This window comes from Loxodonta africana, chromosome 22 (genome assembly GCF_030014295.1).
Source record: "Loxodonta africana isolate mLoxAfr1 chromosome 22, mLoxAfr1.hap2, whole genome shotgun sequence".
NCBI classification, from domain to species: domain Eukaryota; kingdom Metazoa; phylum Chordata; class Mammalia; order Proboscidea; family Elephantidae; genus Loxodonta; species Loxodonta africana.
The window spans coordinates 9,711,355-9,738,293 of NC_087363.1; the positions used below are offsets into that span (position 1 = coordinate 9,711,355).

Genomic DNA, 26,939 nt, shown 5'->3' on the forward strand with positions numbered 1-26,939 from the left:
CCATCTCCAGCCAGATTCCTGCCTGGGTGTAGCATTGACCTGAATCCAGAAGGCCCATTTTCACACCAGCCATCAGGCCTTGTTGGATTGAAACTTTCAACCCTTGGGTGAACTTACCCAGTCCCATCCATCACTCTTAGCTCCCATTTGGCTAGAACACTCTTTTTGCATAGAGTTTCAATGAATTTATTTTTCATTATCAAGTCCTAATTTCTAATGATCTGATATGGTCTTCACTTACCTAAGAAATGTGCAAAGGGAAATTATGAAGCCTTTTTTAAAAATTGGCATTGTATTATGATTTGGTTTTGATCTACTTCCGAAGAGTCAGCCATTGAAAACCCTATAGAGCACAGTTCTACTCTGACACACATGGGGTCACCATGAGGTGGGTTCAACTCAATGGCAGCTGGCTACGATTTGGTTTAAAACCCCCTTCTTTCCCCCACAAAAAAACAAAAAACTTTTTGTGAAGTATCAGGTAATTTTCTCTGCCAAGAAAATCCCTGAATCCAACACCTACCTGCTTCAAATGAAGAGCAGAAAATCAGTTTCAGCAGTCCTTTGCACAGACCTGTGCGCACCTGTAGAATGACACCAAGTGATCACCATTCCTGTTATACTCATGCAGTCTGAATGACCCTAAAGGCTTCGAGGTTTGAAGGGTGCTAAGCAAGACATAAAGGAGCCGTAGTGGTGCAATGGTTAAGCACTTGGCTGCTAACCAAAAGGTCAGCAATTCGAGCCCACCAGCCATTCCAAGGGAGGAAGACATGGCAGTCTGCTTCCATGAAGATTACAGCCTTGGAAGACCTACGGCAGTTCTACTCTGTCCTACAGCATCACTGTGAGTTGGAATCAGCTCAATGGCACACAATAACAGCAAGCAAAAAAACAAAGGAGCCCTATAGGTGCAATGGAAACCCTGGTGGCTTAGTGGTTAAGTGCTACAGCTGTTAACCAAGAGGTTGGCAGTTCAAATCCGCCGGGAGCTCCTTGGAAACTCTACAGGGCAGTTCTATTCTGTCCTATAGGGTCGCTATGAGTCAGAATCAACTCAACGGCACTGGGTTTGGTTTTGGTTTATAGGTGCAACAGCAACCCTGGTGGCATAGCAGTTAAGAGCTAGGGCTGCTAACAAAAAGGTTGGCAGTTTGGATCCACCAGACGCTCTTTGGAAACTCTATGGGGCAGTTCTACTCAGTCCTGTAGGGTCGCTGTGAGTTGGAATCAACTCAACAGCAAGTGGTTTGGTTTTTTGGTAGGTGCAACAATGAAGCATCATCTGCTAACCAAAAGGTCGGCAGTTCAAAACCACCCAGGGGCTCCATGGGAGGAAGACCTGGCAATCTGCTTCCATGAAGCTTACAGCCTACGAAACCCTATAGGACAGTTCTACTCTGTCACATGGGGTCACTATGAGTCGAAAATTGACTCAACAGCACCTAACAACAACAAAAAAGAAATAGGAGTTTTTTGGTGAAATCAGACTGGTTGAATTCAGACAATTTCATGGACTAAGAAGCCTTTTCTATTTTAAAAGTTCTATTTTCCCCAAGGAAAAAAGGTTATAAATGTTGGCATCAGACTGACATTGACAAACGGAGCCCTAGACCAGGTATAGCATTAGCCAGGGATCCAGGGATCAGCTTGTCCTTGAGCTGTGTAAAAATACAACCCTTTCAACACAATAGAGACTAAAAACGAAGACCACACCCAAGTACTTCGTTGCCACTTAACTGATAAAGTTTCAATTGTACTATCCCATGGCACAAACTGCTGGTCATCTACCCCAGCACCCTTTTAATAATTCTATCCTGCCCTCTACCTAATGGCCCAGGAATGTCTGATTTTCTTTGCAATCTCCTCCCCGGAAAACTTGAAACAGGCAGACCTTTGAATCTGCTTTCTTAAACGGAGTGTTCCAATACCTGTTAAACATGCAGACTTGTAATGAAAAACGATGCTGTAGTATCAAATGTTTAGTGACACATCCAGAAAACAAATGTAGCAGCAATCGAGATTAAGCTTCTGTTACGTCTTCCCACTCCACGTAGCACGAGTGCAGGCTAGAGAGCGGTATAAAATAGTGCGTTTCTGCTGTCTTTAAAGAACGTGTGTACAAAATGTTGCTAAATTTGAAATGTGCTGTCTGAGACTTCATTGAGTTGAAGATGCAAATTTAAAGCTGGAGCACTGTTTCTTCCTAATATGTGTATAATGATGGAGGGGATAATAATAACAAAATGGCTTTATCGTTTGCTCACTACTAGTTACATGGCACTGAACATTTGCATGAGACTTTTTTTAAAAAATGGATTAACCATTCAAAATTTCCTATCCACTAGTTCTAATGGCCGCAAAACTAGCCTGCCACCTTCTCTGAATTTTAACACAAATTCTTGTACTACAGAAAATGTAGGCCGGTTAATCACTCCTGCCAAAAAGCTCGAAGACACAATACGTCTTGCTGAACTAGTCATTGAAGTTCTTCAACAAAACGAGGAGCATCATGCAGAGGTGAGCAGGTGTGCTGGGAAATGTCTTTCATGGTCCTTAGTGGAGGTTGCAGACTGATTCTACTGGCCAGCTTGTCTACGAAGCCTTAACTCCCAATTTCTTTCAACTGGGCTTGCAAAGAGAATAAAAGCAGTTTTGCAAGAAGAACCCTTGGGAGGTTGTTTAAAACAACCAAAAAAGTGGTTGTGCCTTATACGTTTCAGCCTAAGTTTTCAGATGTTTCTAGCAACGAGCAGAAGAGGTGAGTGTGTTTAAAGATAATTATTCAGGTAGCATATGGTTACTATTGTCCAGAACACACAAAATATTTTTTGGTCTTTTGTGGTTGTTTTTGTTGCCACCACTGTTGTTTTTATTGGTTCTTTGGTGTGCGGATCATGGGCCATCTTTTTTTAATTTGTCAGTGTAGATTATTGCTAGCACTACGGTCTTCATTTCTAACCTTAAATTTACTTGGGTGGCTAAACAGTGGCAGAAGCAAATTATTCTGTGTTGTTCAACGTGTCTATTCTCCAGCCTACATCTACATAAATAGTTTACTTTTTTATCAACCACTGTCCAAATGACTGTTTTGATAATAATTATAAACCAAGGGATTTCAAAGCCAACTAAATCCCAAACCCATAAGGACTTTAAACTACCCAACCCTCCTAAGGGAAGATTCCCAGATCGGATTGTGATCAAACTGTTGTATCACTGCTTGTTTCAAGCCTGAGATTTAAAATCATATCTTTTAAAATAAGCTTTTGGAAAATTGCACTAATCCTCACTCTTCCTCTGTATCTAAATCGACAGCAAAAGAGGGGAAAAAGGCATTCCATAAAAGTAATTTCTCAAGCACCCTAAAATGACCAACCCCAGGCAGGCCTAAATGAAAGTCAACAGTCTAGACAGATTATACATAATACACCATAAATCCAGTTGTCCCAACTAATGCCTGATTGCATATTTAAATTTCCTCCCTGTTTCTCTACTGTTCGTTCAATCTTGGCTGATCCTGGCAGGGGAAAGAGGTATGTGACTAAACCCAATGAAATAGCCACCTGCTGTCAAACTCTCTGCATGACCTTCCAATTCCATGTCTTCTAAAGGACCTTTTCCCAGTGCTCCTGCTTTCTAACACTGACCCAAGGAATGTAACAGCAACGTCCAGTAGACTGCTTGTGAAGCGGGGGGCCCTCCACGGCAGGGTAAACGTGGGGGATTCTCTCGTGAGTGCATGAAGCAGTTGACAGACCTAACAGCAAGTGCAGTTACATCCGAAGACACCCCGCGCCCCGCCTGATTCTGTCCTTAGCCTGCGTAGTCCCCTGTATGTCTGTACTTACCTTTATTACGGCAGGTGAGTAACAAACGCAGTGGCTAGCCGGAGTGACACTAATCTTCCTCTGAAGTGTTGTACGTGCATTGTATATACAGTATTTATATAGAGAGAGAGTGCTGAAGAAGCACCGTTCCCACCTCCAAGAACGAGGGCTCATATACAAGGCAGTGTGACCGACTCATACAGCACCCAGCAGGGCTCAGCCAGAGTGAGAACGGGAGCAGATCAACAACCTCCAGGCATATAAACCTAGGACTAGCCTCCAGGCATATAAACCTAGGATTAACCTCCAGGGATATAAACCTATAATTAACCTCCAGGCATATAAACCTAGGATTAACCTCCGGGCATCTAAACCTAGGACTAACCTCCAGGCATCTTAACCTGGACTAACCTCCAGGCATATAAAATGAACTCAGAAAAACCCAAAAACCAAAACTGTTGCCATCCAGTCGATTTCGACTCATAGCGACCCCAAAGGTCAGGGTAGAACTGCCCCATAGAGTTTCCAAGGAGTGCCTGGTGGATTTGAACTGCCGACCTTTTGGTTAGCAGCTGTAGCACTTAAGCACTACACCACCAGGGTTTCCAAAGTGAACTCAGGTCAGAATTTTTTTTTCCTCTCTTCTGTATATGGCGTTCTTTTCAGATTGGGGCATTTGAGATTCAAGAGGTGGTAAGTACGCTCTTCCAGGTGTCCTCAAAATCATCCCCAGAGGCGTGGAGGGGATCTGGCCCGGCCTCCCCTGGTTTGGGTGACTGAGGCTTTTCCCAGGATGCCAGATCAAGTCAACACACTTTTTGAAGACATGGCTACAAGCAGAATGGTTTTCTTCAGTCACAGTTCAGCTCATAAATGAATGAAAAAAGAAAAACCACAGGGCGTAGTTGATTTTTCTCAAGTCATTCTCTGAGGCTGCTACAGGCTAAGAGAAAGGATGTGTATTTTTTCAAATTACTCAAAAAAGTTGCCAGAGGAGAGTTTACATTCCAAAGAAGGCATGTTCACTTTTCTAAGAAGCCCTTTTTCACTAAATTGATCATCACCTTAAACTGCCCTAATGACCATCATCACAAAATATTTTAATCTTACATAATCCAAAAGCCATTTGGAGTGAATAACTAGGGCAGAACTAAATTCAATTCTGTTCTCATTCCCGACTTCAGAAGTTAGGAATGAAAACTTCAGCGTACTGTAGAATTTCAGAAGCCAGGTTTGCTTTTAGATAAATGCACGGGATTGTTCCCCAAATTACTAATTTCACCCAATCACAAAATCTTGTTACTTGAGATCAATTGATGAGTTAATCAACCCACTAAAAGCTACCGTTGGAGCATTTCCTATTTGCTGAGCGCCGAGGCACCCACCTGGGTGATTTTTCAAGGACAAAGAGTTATAAAATAACCTAGCCCTTCAAGCAACAGAATTCAGAGCAGCCAGGAGCTCAAGCTCCTAATTCCAGTTTAGCCCCTTCCATGCTTTGTGACCTCGAGCTAGTTACTTAACCTCTCTCATCCTGTATATTGGAAATGATAATAGAATCTACCTCAAAGTGCTGTCATTAGGCTGGAGACTACGTGAAGGGAAGCATTTGGTATTACACCTGGCACTTAGGAAGCACTCAACAAAGGTTGGCTGTTTTATTAGGAACAGACTAAGGAAGCAAAATATATGAGTATGTAATCATGAAAAGCACAAAGCCTAAGTGGGAAGTACCAAGTGAATGATACACTCAAAATGTATTGAAAGGAGAGCGACTTCATTTCAAGGTGGAGTGACCAAAAAGGTGCCCCCACCTGTCCTCAGCCTTCACTACTGATTGCCATCACCTGGGACGCTCTCAAAACATACCAATGCCCAGGTGTCACCCCAGCTCGATCAGTGTGAATCTCATGGGGAAGGGCCAAGCGTTGGTAATTTTTTAAAGCTGCCCAGGTTATGCCAGTGTACAGCTGGGCTTGAGAACCACCGGGCTGGAGCTGAAGATGTACAATTTGCACTGGCACACCAAAGATGGGTTGTTGCTGCCGAAAAGGATGAAGTTCAAACAAATTTTTCTCTACAGACCAGTACTCACTGCCATATTCTTTGGGTGCACAGTAAACTCTAGAAAATCATCAAATCATAAGCATGGATTTTGGCTCTACAGCCATGTGTTTGGTGGTACCACACAGATGAAAGTGACAAATAGACTTGCCTTCACCCCCTGAAAATAATAGTCCTTAAAGCCATTTTAATTCCAAAATAAAGCAATTAAATATCCCAATAGAAAAAATTTCCTAGCAGCTAAAAATATATCATATATACATACATGCAGTGTATGGTAGCATGTGTCACATTTATGTCTTAATTATAACTTCATTCTGTTCTCAGAGTCTAAGCTATTAAAACACACACATGCACACACAAACACACATGAATTATGCCTTCATGTATTGTTGCTTCACTTTCCCAATCTCTCTCTCTATGTATACGTATGTACATGTATACATGTATTGTGCAATGTAGCAGGGTACATATATGCATGCTAGTCTGTGTGCAGACTGTACAGTGTATTCAGTGTGGCAGACTGTGTGCAGACTATACAGTGTGTTCAGTGTGGCAGACTGTGTGCAGACTGTACAGTGTGTTCAGTGTGGCAGACTGTGTGCAGACTGTACAGTGTGTTCAGTGTGGTAGACTGTGTGCAGACTACAGAGTGTGTTCAGTGTGGTAGACTGTGTGCAGACTACAGAGTGTATTCAGTGTGGCTGACTGTGTGCAGACTATACAGTGTGTTCAGTGTGGCAGACTGTGTGCAGACTGTACAGTGTGTTCAGTGTGGTAGACTGTGTGCAGACTATACAGTGTGTTCAGTGTGGTAGACTGTGTGCAGACTACAGAGTGTGTTCAGTGTGGTAGACTGTGTGCAGACTATACAGTGTGTTCAGTGTGGTAGACTGTGTGCAGACTACAGAGTGTATTCAGTGTGGCTGACTGTGTGCAGACTATACAGTGTGTTCAGTGTGGTTGACTGTGTGTGCAGACTGTACAGTGTGTTCAGTGTGGTTGACTGTGTGTGCAGACTGTACAGTGTGTTCAGTGCGGTTGACTGTGTGTGCAGACTACAGAGTGTATTCAGTGTGGCTGACTGTGTGCAGACTGTACAGTGTGTTCAGTGCGGTTGACTGTGTGTGCAGACTGTACAGTGTATTCAGTGCGGTAGACTGTGCAGACTGTACAGTGTATTCAGTGTGGCAGACTGTGTGCAGACTATACAGTGTGTTCAGTGTGGCAGACTGTGTGCAGACTGTACAGTGTGTTCAGTGTGGCAGACTGTGTGCAGACTGTACAGTGTGTTCAGTGTGGTAGACTGTGTGCAGACTACAGAGTGTGTTCAGTGTGGTAGACTGTGTGCAGACTACAGAGTGTATTCAGTGTGGCTGACTGTGTGCAGACTATACAGTGTGTTCAGTGTGGCAGACTGTGTGCAGACTGTACAGTGTGTTCAGTGTGGTAGACTGTGTGCAGACTATACAGTGTGTTCAGTGTGGTAGACTGTGTGCAGACTACAGAGTGTGTTCAGTGTGGTAGACTGTGTGCAGACTATACAGTGTGTTCAGTGTGGTAGACTGTGTGCAGACTACAGAGTGTATTCAGTGTGGCTGACTGTGTGCAGACTATACAGTGTGTTCAGTGTGGTTGACTGTGTGTGCAGACTGTACAGTGTGTTCAGTGTGGTTGACTGTGTGTGCAGACTGTACAGTGTGTTCAGTGCGGTTGACTGTGTGTGCAGACTACAGAGTGTATTCAGTGTGGCTGACTGTGTGCAGACTGTACAGTGTGTTCAGTGCGGTTGACTGTGTGTGCAGACTGTACAGTGTATTCAGTGCGGTAGACTGTGCAGACTGTACAGTGTATTCAGTGTGGCTGACTGTGTGCAGACTACAGAGTGTGTTCAGTGTGGTAGACTGTGTGCAGACTACAGAGTGTATTCAGTGTGGCTGACTGTGTGCAGACTGTACAGTGTGTTCAGTGCGGTTGACTGTGTGTGCAGACTGTACAGTGTATTCAGTGCGGTAGACTGTGTGTGCAGTCTGTACAGTGTATTCAGTGCGGTAGACTGTGTGTGCAGACTGTACAGTGTATTCAGTGCGGTAGACTGTGTGTGCAGACTGTACAGTGTATTCAGTGCGGTTGACTGTGTGTGCAGACTGTACAGTGTGTTCAGTGTGGTTGACTGTGTGTGCAGACTGTACAGTGTGTTCAGTGTGGTTGACTGTGTGTGCAGACTGTACAGTGTGTTCAGTGTGGTAGACTGTGTGTGCAGACTGTACAGTGTGTTCAGTGTGGTAGACTGTGTGTGCAGACTGTACAGTGTGTTCAGTGTGGTTGACTGTGTGTGCAGACTGTACAGTGTGTTCAGTGTGGTTGACTGTGTGCAGACTGTACAGTGTATTCCGTGTGGTTGACTGTGTGCAGACTGTACAGTGTATTCCGTGTGGTTGACTGTGTGCAGACTGTACAGTGTATTCCGTGTGGTTGACTGTGTGCAGACTGTACAGTGTATTCAGTGTGGTTGACTGTGTGTGCAGACTGTACAGTGTATTCAGTGTGGTTGACTGTGTGTGCAGACTGTACAGTGTATTCAGTGTGGTTGACTGTGTGTGCAGACTGTACAGTGTATTCCGTGTGGTTGACTGTGTGTGCAGACTGTACACTGTACTCAGTGTGGCTGACTCTCCCTAAAGCCCACGTCTCTGCCTTTGAATAATGAAAACCATTGGGTAGGTTATTAGAAGCCGAAGTATAGCTCCTCATTGTCTTTGGAAAAGGTTTCTAAAAACTGAGATGCCCATAAATATTATGTTAGCACATGTACAAAAAGAGCATTCACCTGTACCAGCAAGCATAAAATAAATATAGTTTGGAAAAAAAAAAAAAAACCTTGTCTTGCCCAACTCAGTTACACAGACTCTGTCAGTGACCGAGATTATGATATGGCTCTTTGGTTGTTACTTCTCTTGCTTGCTAGAATCTTCTTCTTCTCGGAGAATCAGGTGTCATTATGGGGTTTTGAAAGAATTACCTAGGGTGTACAGAAACAGCCCTGGTCTCTACCTCTTCTGCAATCCCAAATTTAAATTCTCTTGGTTCACTAGAGTGCTACATTCCTCTGCCAAGCTCCAATGGTGATAATTCATATCACAGTACTCTTTGTTCTTTGTAGGGCTCCCTAGCTATATGGTGATTAACACAACCACTGCAGATCTTTGCTCAGTAATTTATGAAATTACACCTTGGGGCTAAGTTCTCTGTAGATGGTAGACGTGGCTGCTTCCTGTGGCCTCTGATTTGCAACTTTAAATTAAAAAGCTACAAGAACTAGGTATGAGGTTGGATTAAGACATTTTTAAGTCCAGGCATTTAGGGTTGCTTTTTTGTTCAGTTTGTTTTTTTTCCTGTCATCCTGGAGCAAAATCATGGCAGAAAGGCAACTCGGTCTCCCTTGTAAACATTTTCCTGGACTCACCATGAAGATGTAAAGTTAATTCAGTGACTAAAGAATTAGTGCACATTTGGTGTGCCTTTATGAATTTTGCAGACAGGGTCAGAACGGGGTGGGTGGGGCCTCCAGCAGGTTCCAGTTTCTGCCTAAAAGACAGGTGGCTGGGAGTGCAGCGGGGATGGGATGGAGGGTTTCTTCCTCTTTCGGACTTCGCCAGGCAGGCAGTGGAACAAGCCCCAAACCCCAGGGCTTTTGTCCTCAGGTGGTAACACTACAATAAAACCTCACTGGTTCAGACCCAAATACTTGGAATTTATGAGAATTCAATTGCAGACGTGGCTCTTTTAATTTTCCTTAAGTAAAATGTTTGACATGATCTCAAATTTCTCTGGGAGTTCTAAAGGCTCCTCTTACGAGTGAGATGAACCAAGCTCATTTTTTCCCTCTCGGGGGAAAAAAGCTTCCCTTTGTCTTCGATTTATAGGTCAGCTTACCTTACAATTATTAGAAGCTTAAAAAAAAAAAAAACTTTTATATTTGTAATACGTTCATATGAAAACCAAGGTAGACCAAATTAATACCTTTTAACTTTGTACCCAATTATAGACTACATTGGAAGCAGTAAACTGATAGGTCTGTTTAGAAAGCCCAATAATTTAGGCTGTGTTGCTGACACCCTGGCATCTCCCCTCCCCCGTCACTCTGAATCAGTGAGGTTTTACTGTAAATTAAAATGGAAACAGCAGGTGTCTATCTCCAGCCAAGCCAGCCTTGTGGAATGGTCCATGACTTGATTTTTTCCATTTAATTTGCAAACCAGCCACATGTTGATAAAGGAGAAGTAAGTAAAATGAAGTCTCATGAAAGGAGCGAGGTGGACTCCTAGCCTGCCTCTTAGTGGCTGTTAGAATACCCCTAATAACTAATAAATCATAGAAGAGCTTGGCCATTGAACAAACTCTTTCATTTATGGAATTATCTCCATAATCATCTTTCATGTTTCCAAACGCCTTCCCTTTTTTTTTTTTTTTGGTGAATGCTCCGGAAAGTGTTTCCAACGTAAATACTTTACGGCGTTGGGTGGGGAGGTGGGGTATCAGGAGGGGCTGGCAATTTTGTTGTGTCCTGTTTTTCTCTGCTCTCTTTGAAGTCAGCAAAAAAGGGCCTGTTGACACCGCCACTCATTCTGCATGCCCCCTGCCAGAACTGATTGGTCCACATGCATGCAGTGTGCCTTTGAATTGCATTCACATCTGGCCCAGTCCGATGCGAATGTCACCCCCGAGACCCTGCACAATGATTTCCAAGGACCCATGTGCATGAAAATGAGTTACTTCACTGATATTTTTTGGTTTTCAATGTACATATGTATCCAACACCCCAGAAAAGTAAGTCCTAATCTTACTGAGTGTTTCCTAGCCTAAAGCCTGATCGTTCCTACAGACCAGATACCAAACCGAAGGCTCCCTGCTTAAAGAGATCTTGACTCAAAGTGTTGTGGCAATTGCAACAATGGCTCCCTTTGACCTGGTATAAAATAGGAGAAACATTTCCAATGTGTGGGGAAACATGAGTTCTTGAGTTTGTATGAGACCATAGACAATTAAGCCCCAGGCATGTAGATATAAGGTGAAGAATAATCACAAAATTTCAAGTTAGCAGACCAGCAGAAAACCCATAAACACAGTGAAGAAACTCCCAAATTCTAATACTGTAGAGCAAGAACTAGCCCACAACGGTGATCAAGAGCATGACTCAAAACATACTGAGTTATTGTAAATTGAACAGAAGTTAACGTCTGTCATTTCTACAGCAGCGTCCTCTGACCAACAGGTCAGAATGGAGTCTCTAAGGCAGCCTGGCTTCATGAAAGGCATTGCCTTGGGACACTTGGAGACCCTGTTGTATCAAAAATGCTGTTCCCTTTACAATAAAATTACCAAACCCTGATGGATGCACAATTAACCTTGTACAGTGAGGTCTTGCGTTCATGTCCTAGGTCCGAGAAAGAAGCTCATCACGTCTTTGTCTGTTGTTTTTCTGCCAAATTTCAAAGGCCTTTGCATGGTGGTCAGACTTAATGGTGGAACATGCTGAGACGTTCCTGTCACTCTTTGCGGTGGACATGGATGCAGCATTAGAGGTGCAGCCCCCAGACTCGTGGGACAGTTTTCCGCTGTTTCAGCTGCTGAATGATTCTCTCCGTACTGATCGTATGTATCACCTTCGACTATTTGATGTTCTTAAGTGGTGTGCGATAAACAGATCACTGAAACATCTTTATCCCAGGTAGACTTCAGGCTGGGCATAGCCCTTTATATTTTTATTATTACTTTAAAAAAAGAAAAAAATACTCTCACAGCTGATGGACATTGCCTTTCTTCCAACAAGTGTCCTGTTGCAAGGAGTCCCTCTCTTAATGGACAGAAGAACACGAGGGCCACGTGAGAAGAGGTGTTACTCTGTGTGTTTTAGCCTCTCTTGAACAAGTTAATTAACTTAACCCCTTCACATTTGGCAATTTTTATTGAAAGATGCTTTCTAGATGAAAAACAATTTCTAGCTTAACACTACTCCATCTTAACAGTAGCACAGAGCCATAGAATAGAGCTTCTTCCCCAGGGAGGATGGGGGAGGTGAGGAGGGGTATTCTTTCTTTTTGGTAACGTAATGGGAGGAAGGGTAGCAAGTGCAAAAGTAAAACAAAAAACAAGCAAAAATGTGCGGATTGTTGTTTGTTGTTTTTGAAAGAAGCATGATTCTTCTTCCTTTTAGAAGGGCAACACAAATGGGTAAAATGTTTTTGAAGCCCACTTTCCTTCTGAAAAGATTTAAGCATGAGCTTCAAGACTGTTATGTACTTTTCTTTCTCCTCTCTTTTTGGCTTCCTTAGCAGAAGCATGCTTAATGTAGAAGACAGTTGCCTCTGTGTGTGCGTTGTACGTTGATAAAGCAACTGTGGTTTCTTACCAAGCTTTTGCTTATCTGTTCTAGATAATTTGTGCAATGGAAAATTTCACAAACATCTGCAAGACCTGTTTGCCCCACTTGTTGTTAGATATGTGGATTTGATGGAGTCCTCAATTGCACAATCCATTCACAGGGGCTTTGAGCGGGAGTCATGGGAACCAGTCAAGTAAGGAAACCTCTTTTGATACCATCGGAGTATGGGTGCAAATGGCGGAGAGTCATACAGAGATGGATTAATGGTGTCATGGGGTTTTATTGTTAGCGTGGATGGAGACTGGACGGATTTTCTGCTGTGGTGCTTGTCATCACCCACTTGCCAAAGTGGAGGGGGGAAGAGGTCAAGAAACGTTTCATGCAATGGAATCTTTGTTTTATTGCACAAGATAAATAAGAAATATAAGCCTGGCTGTGACATGTGTACTGTGTATCGTACTCCCATGGTGTTACCCCTAGGGATTAGTGCTTCCCAGAGTATGTTCCGTGGGTGTGTCTAGGCAAGGAATCCGTAAACTTCTTCTCTAAAAGGCCAGATAGTAACTATTTTAGACTACGTGAGCCATTTGATCTCTGTCACAACTACCCAGCTCTGTCAGTGTAGTGGAAAACCAGCCATAGACAATAGGAATGAGTGGGGCTGTGTTCCTATAAGATGTTTACAAAAGCAGGAGGCTGCGCTGCGGGCCATAGTTTGCCCTTCCCCGGTCTAGGCCTCTGAGACTCATCTCAAGAAAAGGACTGGATAGCCAAATGTGTTTAGGAAACACTATTTTTATTTACCCTACTAGTCCACCCCCACATCTTTGTCTCCCAAAGAGCCACAGAGCCCACTGGTGTACTTTAAACGTCTGAGAATATAGTAATACAGAATCTTGTTTAACTCTGTTTAATCCAGAATTTCCTAAATGTTATTTCATCATGGCACTCTTTTTTTGTGTGTGTGGGGGATAAGTATCCTGCAGGACAAATTACAAGAAATCCTGTTGGTGGTGAACTGGTCAGTTCCCACAACTACGTGGCAAATCTTAAAGCCTATTTGAGGATGTTTGGCAGGTTCAGTGCCGCCTGTAATCTCCAGCAAAGGGGAGGGCTGATACTCCAGCCTGCCAGAGTGTCAGCTTCAGACTCCCCTTGCTGGAAAGATAGAGGACTCCTATCTGAAGAGCTTCCTGGCATGACTGGAAAAGGTTCTGATAAAGCCTGGTTTTGGCTTCACCCTGTTAGAGCCTCTTTACTGTAATAAGATCATTTTGTTCTCTCTAGCCCCTTGCATCTTTGGGATGCAGCAACCAGGATGAGGTTATGTACAATCAAACTTCCAGGCACTCCGGAACAAATAATCAAGAGGCTGTATTCCTCAGTTTAGAGGCCTTGACTCATGCCCAGTCTTGAAGCAGTTTTCTGAAATGAGGTCCTCCCTCTAATATCACGTTGTAGGAGACTCTAACTGATAAAGAAACAAATGCCTCCTTTCCACGTCTGAGCCACGAGGGAACATTTTGGTGCAAGTTAATAAGCAGTAGTTCTTCATTTGCAAGCATCAAGAAATCTAAATTTTGGCGTGTTGTGTAACAGCCTCTTCATGTGGCCCTGCTGACTTTTAACATGGAGGATAAAACTGGGTCCCTTCATGATAAGGCATCAACAGAGGACTCTTTTTTTTTTCTTCTTTGAATAGTCACTATCAACAAGACAATTGTGCTTTGACGTGAAAAGGAAAAGGAAGTTAAAATTAGTAACGCTCATCTATTTTAAATAGCAGTGGTCTTGAAATTGCATTTACTTACTTGGTTATAAATGTGGAGGCTACTATTCCCAAGGCACATTGGGGAGAATGGTCAGTACCGTTCACTTCTTCTTAAATAGCCCTGCCTCAGCCTCCATTTACAAGCCAAAGGCAATTGTTTGAACCTGTCAGAGCTTGTTTTTTCATCTGAAAAGCTGATAAAAAATGACCCTACCCAGTGTCTGAAAATTGTCATGAAGCCCCCCAGTAATGTCACTAGGGCCATCTTAAATTTAAGCCTGTAAAATTCTTCACAAATCAGATATATGACCATTATTCCTTTTGAAGCATTAAATATCCTTCATAGTATCAGAAGTAAAGAGAGAATCAAAGTCATTTTCATAATTGAAAGTCTCAGCCTGGGAAGGTTTGGTTAGGGATTCTTTTACTGATTTAAAAAAAAAATATTTGAACTCTTGGATCCATAATTCAAAGATCTGAAAGTATGTGACAGAATAATAGTTGTTAACAGGAACCTGAGAATATTTTATGTAGATGTGTTTTTGTAAAGTCACTTTTTGCTGTCCAAAATTATGCTGTCGGTTACTAAATGGGATTGCAGTTTGTTCAGTTCATGCTAAATAGTACGTGCCTTTCAGAGTATATGGAGATATTTGAAGGTGCCAACAAAACATAAGCTAAATTAAAATTCTCTGAAATGACACACATTTTATTAGCTGATTTGTAAACAGCAGGCAGATGACACGGAACAGCTTTGCAGAACCATACAAAATGGAGGGAAAGAGAGGAGATTGGGGCATGTTTACGTGCTAGGAGGAAGGCGTTTCCCCACACCTCCACCATGTGAAGAAAAACAAAGTAGGAACCTTCATCTGACCACTTACTTATTAGCCTGTTGACACAAGAAGCAGGATTTATTTTTCCTTTTGGACAGCAGGAGACAATGCTACAAGATACGGGTTTTACTAAAAACAGAGCAAAAGTTTTTACTCTTCAGATAATCTTATTCCAAAAGGTGACCCTAGAAAAGGAAATAGAGAGTCATCATCTGGGCTTGGTACAACGTCAGCCACTTGATTGAAAGAGTAGAATGTCTAACTCCCACGGCTGCCTTCCTCTAAAAGCTGGCCTTCTATCTCTGCCGGGAGAGAAAAGGAGCCAGCACCTCAGTTTCCACTAGGCCAAATACGGTCGAGTTAGAATCTCTACGCCATAGTTTCTGACCAGAGCTGAGGATAGTTAGCCCACGTTGTTAATAAAATCTGGAGCCCATAGCCTTTTCATGGGAATCCATCAGGACATGTCTTAGGGCCATGACCCACAGTTGGAGAGCTTGTTCACAACCCTCCCGGCAGCCCTGAATCTTAGCTGTTGGCCCAGCCAGCAGTCAGTGGGCAACATTTCCACCAGCTAATTAGCATCATCTCGTTCTTAGTCGAGTCATGACCGCCTTTAGTGTGGACGGAAACTTAGAAAGTTCTAATCCAAAGTCTTGCTCAGGTCAGGACCCGCTGCTACCTCCCCTCTGATGGATGACCCCCCCTCCCCCCAGTCTGTACTTTACCACCTTCAGGCACAGAGAACCTCGGCTTCATGGCCACTGGTTTCGTGTTGGGGTGGCCCTGCCCAGTACAAATAAACCCTGCTTCCAAATTTATTACCTTGGAAACTTTTTTTTCTTCATACAGGCACTCTGCAAAATCTGGATTTCTCATTTCTCAAAATGCATGCCTTCTTTCTGCCTGAGATACGCATATGAAAAGTAATTTTAAAAGAATATCCTTTTCCAGATTGCCTCTTAATGATATTAAGCCATTAGACGAAAGACACGTTGGCAAACATCTAGATGGCCTGGTGTGAAATAAACGAGTACTGGGCTTAGAATCAGAACTCCCAACTCTGCCAGCAACTTGCTGGGTGACCTCTGGCAAAGCACTTGACCTTCCTGAGCCTCAGTATCTTCCTTGGTAAAACAAGGGCTCTGAATCCAAGGCTTTTCCAATACCAGTATTCTTGAAAATGGCACATTCCATATTCACACACATATACATGTTTGATCAGCCCTGCCTCCCCAGTGCCTCGAACAGGGCCTGGGACATAGCAGGTGTTCGGTAAATATTTGTTGATTTGCAGACTGACATATAGGAACTTGTGCAGACCAATAAAATGTAAGGGTACAGTAGGAAAATTATGGGGATGGGAAAGAGAGAAAATGATACATTCTCCCAGTTGGGGATTTCAATGTAGTTGGGTCTGAGCAAGAGACGCAGAAGAAAAATGACTTTCAAATGCCAATTATGCCTCTACAGAGAGGTGGCTCATATCCAGAGGATCTATTTAGTGTGTTGCACACACCACAGGTATTCTGTGCCGTCACATGTACAAATGCCGGAGGGCAGAGCTGTGAGGGAATAGAGGAGAGGGGAACTTGAGCTAAGGGGTCCGAGATGCCATAAAGGAGTTACCTGGAGAATAAGATGTGGGGTAGGAGTACTGGTACACAGCAGGAGCCAAGCTAGAAATATGGGAGATGGCAGAGCAGGCTGTACAGTGAATGGTGGGTTTTGGCCAGCATGCATTATAAAGGAGGCAAGCCATAACGTTGGAGAGAATGATTGGGAGATTCTAAAATCCCATGAAGTTTACAATTTTATTCTCTAGGTCATGCATTCTCAACAAGGGCTTTATAGCCCCCAAGTCAGCAAAAATTTGTTCTCTGTAGGTGGGGGGACAGAAAAAAAATCTTCTTCTTTTTATGAATATATGTACAGGTATACATACAGTGGAGTTCCTGGGTGATCCAAATGGTTAAGTGCTTGGCTCCTAAATGAAAGATTGCCAGCCTGAATCCACCCAGAGGTGCCTCAGAAGAAAGGCCTGGGAGTCTACTTCCGAAAGAGCATAGCCATTGAAAACCCTATGGAGTGTAGTTCCACCCTGATATACATGGGGTCGCCATGAGTCAGAATCAACTTGACACCAGCTGGCTATACCTAGAGTACATAAACAGATACACAGTCTATCTGTGGTATTAAATTTTCATAGAAAAGTCAGTGGGGGGGTGGGGTGATGATACAAAATAAAAGGTTAAGAAACTCCACTCTTTAGGAAGATCTCAAAGAGTGCTCATGCCCCAAAGTAGGGACTAGGTCAGAAAATAAACAAATGCTCATAAAAGTAGAAGGCTTTCCGTACCTTAAATCTAACCCCATCCATCAATCTAAAACAGAGGTCTTTGCGAGAAGATCTAGCCACATCTCTTCTGCATGGAGGTGTGATCTTGATTCGAATTAATTCTAGAAAGCGAAGACTGACTCCACCTCCAGTCACTCCTATCATCAGAAGGGATGAGACCTGCACACATCTGTAAGGTTCACCCATGTGAGGGAGAGCAGAGGAGAACATTTTAATCCAGTGGTCAAGGGACAGACCCTTTCACCTGAATGGGAACTACTCTTTTTTAGCAGTCTCCCAAATGAATGGAAGAGTCTAATTTTAACCTATCAGTTGTTAGGATTGCAATTGACACTTCTCGTACTGTCCAGAGACACCCAATTATGGTCCTTGCAGAGGAGCGTGACGGACTTATTTGTAGGTACTTGTTAAAGGACCCTCTTTAAAATGATGATTTATTATATCTATCAGCAGCTCCAGGAGCCTGATCTGAACAAAGTGCTACTGGAAGTAATGGGGAATATGTAGCAAGTTGTGTATAAGTTTTTATGTGAGAGACTGACTTGATTTGTAAACTTACACTTAAAGCACAATAAAAATTATTTAAAAAAAAACAAAGTGCAACTGGAAAATTCCCCCTTTTCTCATGGATATTAGTAAACTATTACACTTGGAATTACCTCTTTAATTATTAAGATAAGTTACTAATATCCAAATGAAATGTTAAGAACACGCTACATTATTTTGCTGCAAGCAGGAATACCAAGCACGTTTCATCCTTGTAAAAGCAGAGCTTTTTAACACATCACATGAAGGGACTGTTGCTCTAGGAGCCCAGTGTAGTAGTGCAGTCAAAATGTCGTATTTTATAAACACGGTACGTTTTGATTAATATGACAATTTATAAAAATTTTCATGTGCAAACGAAGCTCATTTCTGATTTGTGTACCCACCGTCCACTAATATGTTTACACTGAGTTACTTTCACATCCATTTATACGTTTGTTATTCATCCCTTGCTACTTTTAATTTGCTCAGAATCGACATTTTGACTTTACAGGCTGCCCTCTCTAAAGAGCTCCTAATTCCTTGATCACTATTCAGTGTGTGTATCATTTAATGACCACATTTGCTTATAGAGGATTACACATGTATCAGTGGAAATCGCCAATGGTTTGTTACATGGCAGTGTTTAAGACCGAGAACTACCAGGTACTGAATTCACGGGCACATTCCCCAGTAAAACAGACAATATTTCCCTTTGACTTCATAGTCATATTTAGCTCCTCTTCTCCCGAGTGCCCTTTAGTACCCTTTAGTCCCAAGTTGTTGTTGTTGTTAGGCACCATCAAGTAGGTTCCGACTCACAGCGACTCTATCTACAACAGAACGAAACACTGCCCAATCCTGTTCCATCCTCACAATCGTTGCTATGTTTGAGCCCATTGTTGCAGCCACTGTGTCAGTCCATCTCCTTGAGGGCCTTCCCCTTTTTCGCTGGCCCTCTACCTTACCAAGCATGATGTCCTTCTCCAGGGACTGGTCCCTCCTGATAACATGTCCAAAGAAGAGACTTATAATTGACTCTCCCAAAATGTGAAGTGTATTGGACAAACCTGTTTCCATTAAGGAAGGGATTGCCAGGTTGGCACATTTGCATTCTAGGTTTTTCAGTTGAAAAGTCAGAGCTATATTGCCATCGTGAGAGGCTGACTTGTGTCTAGAGGGAGACCGGCATCCAGACTATCCACGGGGTGCAGAATTTCTGGCTTAGGAGGAGGCTCACCTTACTAAGCAAGCCCAGAGGCAGCTCCAGCCATTGCGGCCATCCTATTAGCCAAACACAGCTTGCCGCGGGCAGGGTGGCTTCGTCAAAACTTGCTCTCCTTCTGCAAGATCCAAAAAGAGAACCTCAGCTCCTTTGCCAAAGTGCTGTCAATGCTACTTGCCCAGGAAGGCTCTTCTCAGATGCAGAGGTAGGCTGGGTCCACCATGCCAGTGGCTTTGGCTGGATGGGGCACCCTTAAAATGCCACAGCAGAGGCACACAGCACATGTATAGCAGCGCATGACACAAGCCCTCCAAAGGGATAGGGTTGATTCGACTCATAAAACCATCCATCTCTCTTTCATCGTATCAGTTGGTCAGTCTTTGTTCAAAAACAAAAAGCTGATACAAGATATCATTTTAAACTGTTTCTACCTTTTTTTATTTTGATGTTTTATGGCAAAATCACAGCTCTATTAATTTTCACAAACTGAACACACCCACGTAACCATCCCCCAGACCAAGGAACAGAACACCACCACGAGTCCCCCCCTCCCCCGCCATGCTTCCTTCCAGGCTCTATCCCGTTTCCAGGGGTAACTACTATGATATAAGCTTACACTTTAAATCTACTTTGGGTCAAAGAATTTAATGTAAGAGCTCAATTGGGGGATCTTTTCTTTCCCTAGGTGTCTGTTTCTATGCATAAAACTTTCTCCGCTTTAATGAGACTTAACTTGGGAGAGGAAGTTTCCATTTTCTTCTAGTGTTCTGTAGAATTATCTAATGTTGATCCGTTTTCTTGATGAGATTACTTCATCTCAGCCATAAACTCTGACAGCCCATCGCACATACCCCCATCTTCAAAAGTAGCCTTTGGAAAGGGTTTTGTTTCTGTATGTCATCATTATGTATGCGTTCACATGGCCAACTTCCTGTTATATCTTTTATCTAATTTCTGACTGGAGAAAGTGCCTTCATCAAAAAAATGTATAAATAAAAACAAAAAAGTTAGAGTGTTTCCACCATTTCTCTTAATCTTAGCTACGTCACAGCATCCCCAGCCGTGACGACACCAAGGGTCTCAAGAACCTCAAGTTCTTCCTGTGCGACAGGTGCTGGACGCTTTTGGCAATGGGTCTGGGAACAGAAGGACTCTCACAAGGCCATTTAAACCACGCGATCATTTTGTAGGGGTGCTCCATGAATGTCCATGCTTTTAAGTCACTCTCTGGCAGTGTTTTTTTTTTTTTTTTGGTTTTTCCCATTAACTTTTGTCATTTCTTACTGAATACTGAGCCCCACCACAGCTTTCCATCCATAACTGCTTCCTGGGAGTGTGTTGTTTTCGCTGTTGTCTTGCTGTGGACTTAGCCAATTTATGTACAACTGTCACATGCTTCTGCCACACCCGCGTTGTCACCATGATGCTATTTTTTCTTTCTGTCTGTTTCTTCCACAGGAGTTTAACCAGTAACCTACCCAGTGTGAACCTTCCCAAAGTACCAAATCTGCCAGTTAACATCCCTCTAGGCATCCCACAAATGCCTACTTTTTCGGCACCCTCATGGATGGCTGCTATATATGATGCTGAGTGTGTATTCAGTTCACATTAGATCTAATTTAAATTTAAGTGATCTTGGCATGGATATGTATTGTTTATTTCCATACATCCTATATAACAGAGATGAAGATAGATAATTAGACATATTTTGCTGATCATACAGAGACAATATTGTTTATTTCTGGCATGCATCGTGTTTGTGAGACATTTTCTCTACATATACAGCACTAACAATTTGTCTTACGCCCACTGAACGCTTGAGGAACTATGTTGCACTTCCTGAATTCTTTTGCAAAAGCATTATACCTTTTTTTTTTTTTTTTAATGCAGGTAGCATGACATTAGGAGTTACTCATCCAAAAACAGTCCAGGAAATCTCTTCAATGGGCCAGCCAGTCATCTCTGACCCCCTATAAATCTAAGAGGAAAATACACTTACCTAGAAGTTTTTTTTTTTTAATAAATAATTTTCTAGAGACTGTTTGAACCATAGGAGCCCTGATGGTGCAGTGGTTAAGAGCTACAGCTGCTAACCAAAAGGTCGGCAGTTTGATTCCACCAGCCACTCCTTGGAAACCCTATGGGGCGGTTCTACTCTGTCCTATAGTGTGGCGTTGAGTTGGAATCTACTTGACGGCAATGGGTTGGCTTTCGGTTGGGTTGGTTTGAACCATAAAGCTTATTTCTGGTGTCACCAAATGGTACGATATGGTGATAGTATGTTCAGGGCTTAAATGAAGACTTGTGAACAGATCAAGCCTTGATAATGCAGACGTTATGTAAAGATACTTTCAAGGGTCATAATGCGATATGAAACAGGAAGAACTCTCTAGGTAGCAGGAAGGTCTGTGAGAATTTGAAAATGCAAGATTCAAACAATAAAAAATTTAAATTTTTGGTAGCCATATCACCTGTGGTCTGAAAACCAGGACTGCCCAGGGTGGTTTTGCTCGGAGGCTGCTCTGTCTCTTTAAGCCAGCAGTTTGAAGGTGAGGCGTCTGAGCAGCCATTGCTTCTAGCTTAGGAAACAAATCCTCTGTCCTTTTTTCCTTGGTGAGAAGACCCAGCACTCCTAAATTCTACCTCAGAGAAATTAAATTAGAACCACGTGCGTGATTTAATAAGTGAAATAAGGTTTAGTGATTCTGTACCCTCCTTTGATCCTTTTCTTATTCCCTAGCTAATTATAGGCCAGATAAGCTTTTTCTTGAAAGAATAAATTGGCACATTTTCAAAGGGAAGTGTTATTATCAAAGGGATAAAAAATGATCTGAAGCTGGCAGTGATGTTTTGAAAATCTTAAAATCACATCCATCAAGACGGTCCTAGGCATTTTTATTTTTGCAGTGATCCAGGTAGAGAACGGGACATGTAAACGACAGCTCTACCTGACTCCTCCAAAGCTGTCTCATATTTATAACAACCTATATTTGTTTGCGAGCTCACAAAGAAATCATACGGTCAATGTGTCTGATTCTCTTTTAAAGACAAATTAAGACCTCCAAAAATTAGCATCTAAAAAAAAACTTCTAAAAAAAGAAACACAAATCATATTCATGCTAAGATGACTACATTAGAAGTTAGATTAGGTAGTATCTGTTCAAAATCTTAAAGAATAAATATCTGAAATCTTCTCCTGCTTTCCTCTGTGCATGCTCTGTGACATTGGTTTTGAAAAGATATGAATCAAGACATTGTGACAACGCAGATAATGGTCTCTATTCAATTAGTGAAGGCACGAGTGGGAACACGTTTTGGTAACTGCTCAGCAATCAAAATAATCTTGGTGCTATTGCCTTAACATTAACAGTTTATCTTAAAAATAAAAAGAAAATATTCTTTTCCTCATGTCAAAACTTAATAATAAGCTCTTCAAAGAAAAGGAAAAAAAAAAACCCTAGAAGAATTTTTTGAAAGTCTGAAACCAGATGGGTGTCAAAATGTTGTTGTAATAAATACCAATTATTGCATTCATATGTACTTAATGATTTAAAACATACAACCGTGCAGTTCCAAAATGGGGCTTCAGCTAGACAAAGTTGGGGTTTCTTTTTCCCAAGCACAGGATGGGGTCAGGGGAAGGCTGAACTTTCCCCGGGGGACAATGCGTTCCCCGGCTTTTGAACAGTGCTTACGGCAGTATCTGAGAAGAAGGTGTGGGTTCTCAGTCACCCACCAGGAAATGCCTGATTCTATATCTTTTCATAATTCTGGTCGCCTCCTTTGCCACCTTTCATTTTAAGGACGTGTTTCCATGTTTCCTGCTCCTTCGTGTCAGATACATCTACGTACTGACCTGAGACTGGTCTGTCCTTGAGAGCATTGCCCTGTTGGTCCCACCGTAGGGTCCCTCTCGGCATGTTGGGAGTTTGCCCCTCCGCACCCCGCAGTAGCTGTGTATGCGTTATGCACTAGCTCTCTTTCTCTCTGAAGCATTAATTCAATGCAGCTGGCATCTGTCACAATAGAAACACCCACTCTCATCTGTTTCTATAGACGATGTCAGAACAAGTGGTAATGCATGGTGTGTCGGCCATTTGATAAAGTACCGTGTTAGCATTAGTGGTATGCGAGGAAGGGGGTGGGGGGGCCACCCCTCCGAGCTCCAAATGGGACTGCTACAAAAGAGAAAGGCAGCCAAGAAGGGCAGGAGGGTGAGAGGTGAAGCATTTCCTGTGCACAGGCTTTCCGAGGACACCCCAGGTAAACGTTTCTTAGACGTCATTGTGCAGAAAGGAGTCAAGACCAATGTCTCCATCTGTACAGAGGACTGGGTAAGATGACGCAACAGTCAAAGAGTTCAGGTTTGAGCCCCAAAGCATGGCAGGTATCCCTTGTCCACTCACCTCCCCCTGACTGGCCTCGTCCTGGGGCTGCCTGTGCAATGGGCTGGTCTATGAAAATTGGAGCAACTACCAAACTGAACTAGAATCTTGGATTCAAGGTATCCAGGTGTGCCTGTCTTGATTTGAGTCGCCCCGATTTCTTTCCAGCTCTTCAAGAGAGAAAGCAGGTCCTCGCTCACCACTTTGTTAGCACTGGCCTTGTGAAACGGGAAGCCTTTTGCAATCTCCAAGAGGCCTCTGCCCTGGAGGCGAGCTGGGGAAGTGCATGAAACCCTGAGTTTTAATAACTGCATGTTGCCATGTAGTTATTATCCGTTGAGACTTACTTCTCCCCCTGGTTCGTGGCCTTCATCTGAATCATCACATGTGTTAATGTGGTTATTAAAAGAAGGCTGATTTTTACCATACACTGTTCTCCGCCTTGTTATGGGGCAACACCTTCTTCAGACTTCTTGCTGGTCTGGAGCAATTGGCCACGCAAAGCAGACTAAGTCTTGTATGGTAAAACTCAAAATCTGCCGGTGGAGACTGCCCCCGCCTCCAGCGCCGACACACGTCGTTTGTATGTGGAAGCCACCGTTTGCCTCCTAGCCCCAGTTGTCCTCATGTCAGCTTTTTCAGAGCCTGAGGCCAGTGGATGACTCCTCTTTTCTAATCTTTATTCTGCCAGTAATGGGTCGGGCACCTCAGAAGACCTGTTCTGGAAACTTGATGCCCTGCAGACCTTCATTAGGGACTTGCACTGGCCGGAAGAAGAGTTTGGAAAACACCTGGAACAACGGCTAAAGCTGATGGCAAGTGACATGATTGAATCTTGTGTCAAAAGGTGAGCAAAGTTGTCTGGACAGGCTCCTCACGCTTTCTCTACTCTATACTGACTAGGGAAGGCTAGATGGCCCCGGGGGCGCAGTGGATAAGAGCTTGGCTGCCAACCAAAAGGTCGGCAGTTCTAATCCACCAGCTGCTCCTTGGAAACTCTATGGGGCATTTCTACTCTGTCCTATAGGGTCGCTATGAGTCAGAATCGACATGGCATTGTTGTTGTTGTTGTTGTTGTTGTTGTAGTTAGGTGGCCATGTGGTCAATTGGCCATAATCTGGAACTCTTTGGAGAAGATAATAGCTTGTCAAAGTCAGCTGAAGTGTTGACTGCCCAGCCTAGACTCCGCTTCCCTGCCCCTCACCTGTCTCAAACTCTGAACACTCTGACCACAAGTTTTTTAGTGGTTGTTGGCTCCATAAGGGAAGATTCTTATCCACTCCTGTTCATCTCTGTAGCCCCAATATCTGGCAATGTTTCGCACAAAATTTTCACTTAATAGATACTGATTGAATGTATATGTGTGTGCTTGGAAGGACGGTTGGATGAAAGAAAGAAAAGAAAACGCAGTTCTGGAGCTGGCACATCCAGCACAGGTAAGCAGCGATCTAGTGATTTACCAGCGACACGGGCAGGACCTCAGCAGCATCATCTGTCCTGTATATATGAACTGAGTACCTACTATGTGCCAACTATGAGTTGTCTTGCCCAGTATCTAACTAGATATCAAAAAGGGCATGTGAGATATTGAGCATGCATTTTGATGTCCCACAGATTGTCTGCTTTGTCACCGTGGTATGTCATACTGAGGTGGGAATGCCACATTTGAAGCTCCCAGGCGGATAGTCCTGAGAAGGAGCAGGGAAGAAAATGAGGACAGTAAGCATCCATTCAACAAAAATCGCCTGAGCGCCTCCTATATGCCAGGCGAAGTGCTGAGTTCTTGGCTTACAATGAAGAATGGGAGGCCACACCGCTTCCCTCATGGAGTATCTATATCAGTTTAAGATATAGAAATAAAATTCCACCAACTTAACATCATCATCATCATTCTGTCTATCCCCAGACACACATCCAAATTCTTTCTCCAGCTCATAATGGTTTCATTATTTTTCTCATTCAAAAAGGACCACAGGCAGCTCAGGCCACTCCATATCTCCAGATGTTGTCTAGTTTAGTTGATGGATCAGTTGCAGGTGGTAGGGGCTCAGTTTGGCTGGGAGTGCTCTGAATTCATCCTTTTGTATCTTGGAAGAAGAGAAGTAAGAGCATCAAAAGTGGGAACTCAAAAGGCAAAAGAGCAACCTGATCCCAGGTAGGTGAGCATCTCAGCAGGATTTGGGAAAGGAAGCATGTGCTCTAGAGAATCTGGGCAAGTGTCTGGTACCACGTCTGGAAGCTTAAAGTCCTGGTGATCCAGATTTGGTGTTGTACTATTTTCTTCCCATTCTTAGAACTAAAGGCAAGACTTTCTCAAACCCAACAAGGTCAAAAGTTTCCTTAGAGTTCTGAATTCCACCATTTTATATACAAAACCGGTTGCCATCGAGTCAATTCTGACTCGTGGCAACCCCAGGCATAGACTATATCAATTTCAGGAAAAGCAAATCTGTTTTCCCACAGTCAAACTATTGTACCAAAAGGGGAAAAAAAAACAAAAAACAAAAAAACCCACTTTATTGCAGGACACTTCCTGGAGGCAAAAAGTTGTCCCCTGATCTGTTCTAGGGGCTAAAATGCATTAGACTTAAAATTTGTCTGTGGACAGCTTTCGATGTGGTACAGACACTTGCACAGTAAGACATTCATACCCATCTCTGAGAAGCCAGCCTTCTGAGAGTAAGAAATACGGAGATGCTTAGAGAAAAGGGGAAGACATGTGGATGTCAGAGGAAACAGTGACTCGTTTTATCCCTTAGCACATCGTCATCACGTCTTCGTGAGTCAGCCACCTCGAGGAATGTGAGCTGCTCAGAGGCAGGGAGTAGAAGGTATTAGTTTTTGCACCCGTCACTCTCCCCAGGTCCCAACACCATGCTTCGCATGTGGCAGCTGTTGAGTAAAGTTTTATTGACAGAAGCTGGCCATCGACACATGTATTCCTCTAGCTGGCCCTGGACGCTTCAGTTTCCTTCTGTCCCTTTCCATTAAAGCCCTTAACATCAGCACAAACAAAAATAGTTGGAAATATCAGCCCCAGACCCCCAGATTCAGAGGAAAGAATGTGAAGATGACCTTGACTGTTCCAGGACGTGGAATCTGCACTAGTGGAGCCTAGGACCCACCCTTTCCTCTTTGCCAGACCCAAACCCAGTGCCGTTGAGTTGATTCCGACTCTTAGCGACCCTGTAGGACAGAGTAGAACTGCCCCATAGAGTTTCCAAGGAGCGCCTGGTAGATTTGAACTGCCGACCCTTTGGTTAGCAGCCGTAGCACTTAACTACTACGCCACCAGGGTTTCGTAGCCCCTTGTCCTAGAACGACAATTTAGTAAGGGCGTTGTTCCGTAGCTGTAAACTTGCAATGCCAAAAAGTGAGAAAGGCACTTCTCGTTTCTAAGTTTTGTCATTCATTTAGCAGACATCTGCTCAGCCTCCAGTCTAGTCTGCGTCAGGTACTGTACTAGGTACAAAACGGGTACCCGATTCTGCCCTCAAGGGTAGTTGGTTTTATTAAGGGACCTCCCATTCCTGGCTTTTGGTCCCATAGAGAAAAGTCAGTG

General features: G+C 43.2%; 1 protein-coding gene across 7 annotated transcripts in view; it reads left to right on the forward strand.

Annotated features, from left to right (window-relative positions):
* CADPS (calcium dependent secretion activator) overlaps window positions 1–26,939 on the forward strand; it is a 580,697-nt gene that overhangs the window by 456,542 nt on the left and 97,216 nt on the right. For 4 of the 7 annotated variants that reach the window (XM_064274284.1, XM_064274286.1, XM_064274288.1 and 1 more), the window contains 4 exons: window positions 2,414–2,520; window positions 11,390–11,546; window positions 12,328–12,469; window positions 24,069–24,224. In XM_064274284.1, coding sequence (XP_064130354.1) covers window positions 2,414–2,520; window positions 11,390–11,546; window positions 12,328–12,469; window positions 24,069–24,224 — 562 coding nt within the window. Of the gene's footprint in view, window positions 1–2,413; window positions 2,521–3,524; window positions 3,534–10,153; window positions 10,175–11,389; window positions 11,547–12,327; window positions 12,470–20,450; window positions 20,583–24,068; window positions 24,225–26,939 lie in introns of all 7 variants that reach the window. The other 3 variants (XM_064274283.1, XM_064274285.1, XM_064274287.1) reach the window with 3 other exon arrangements.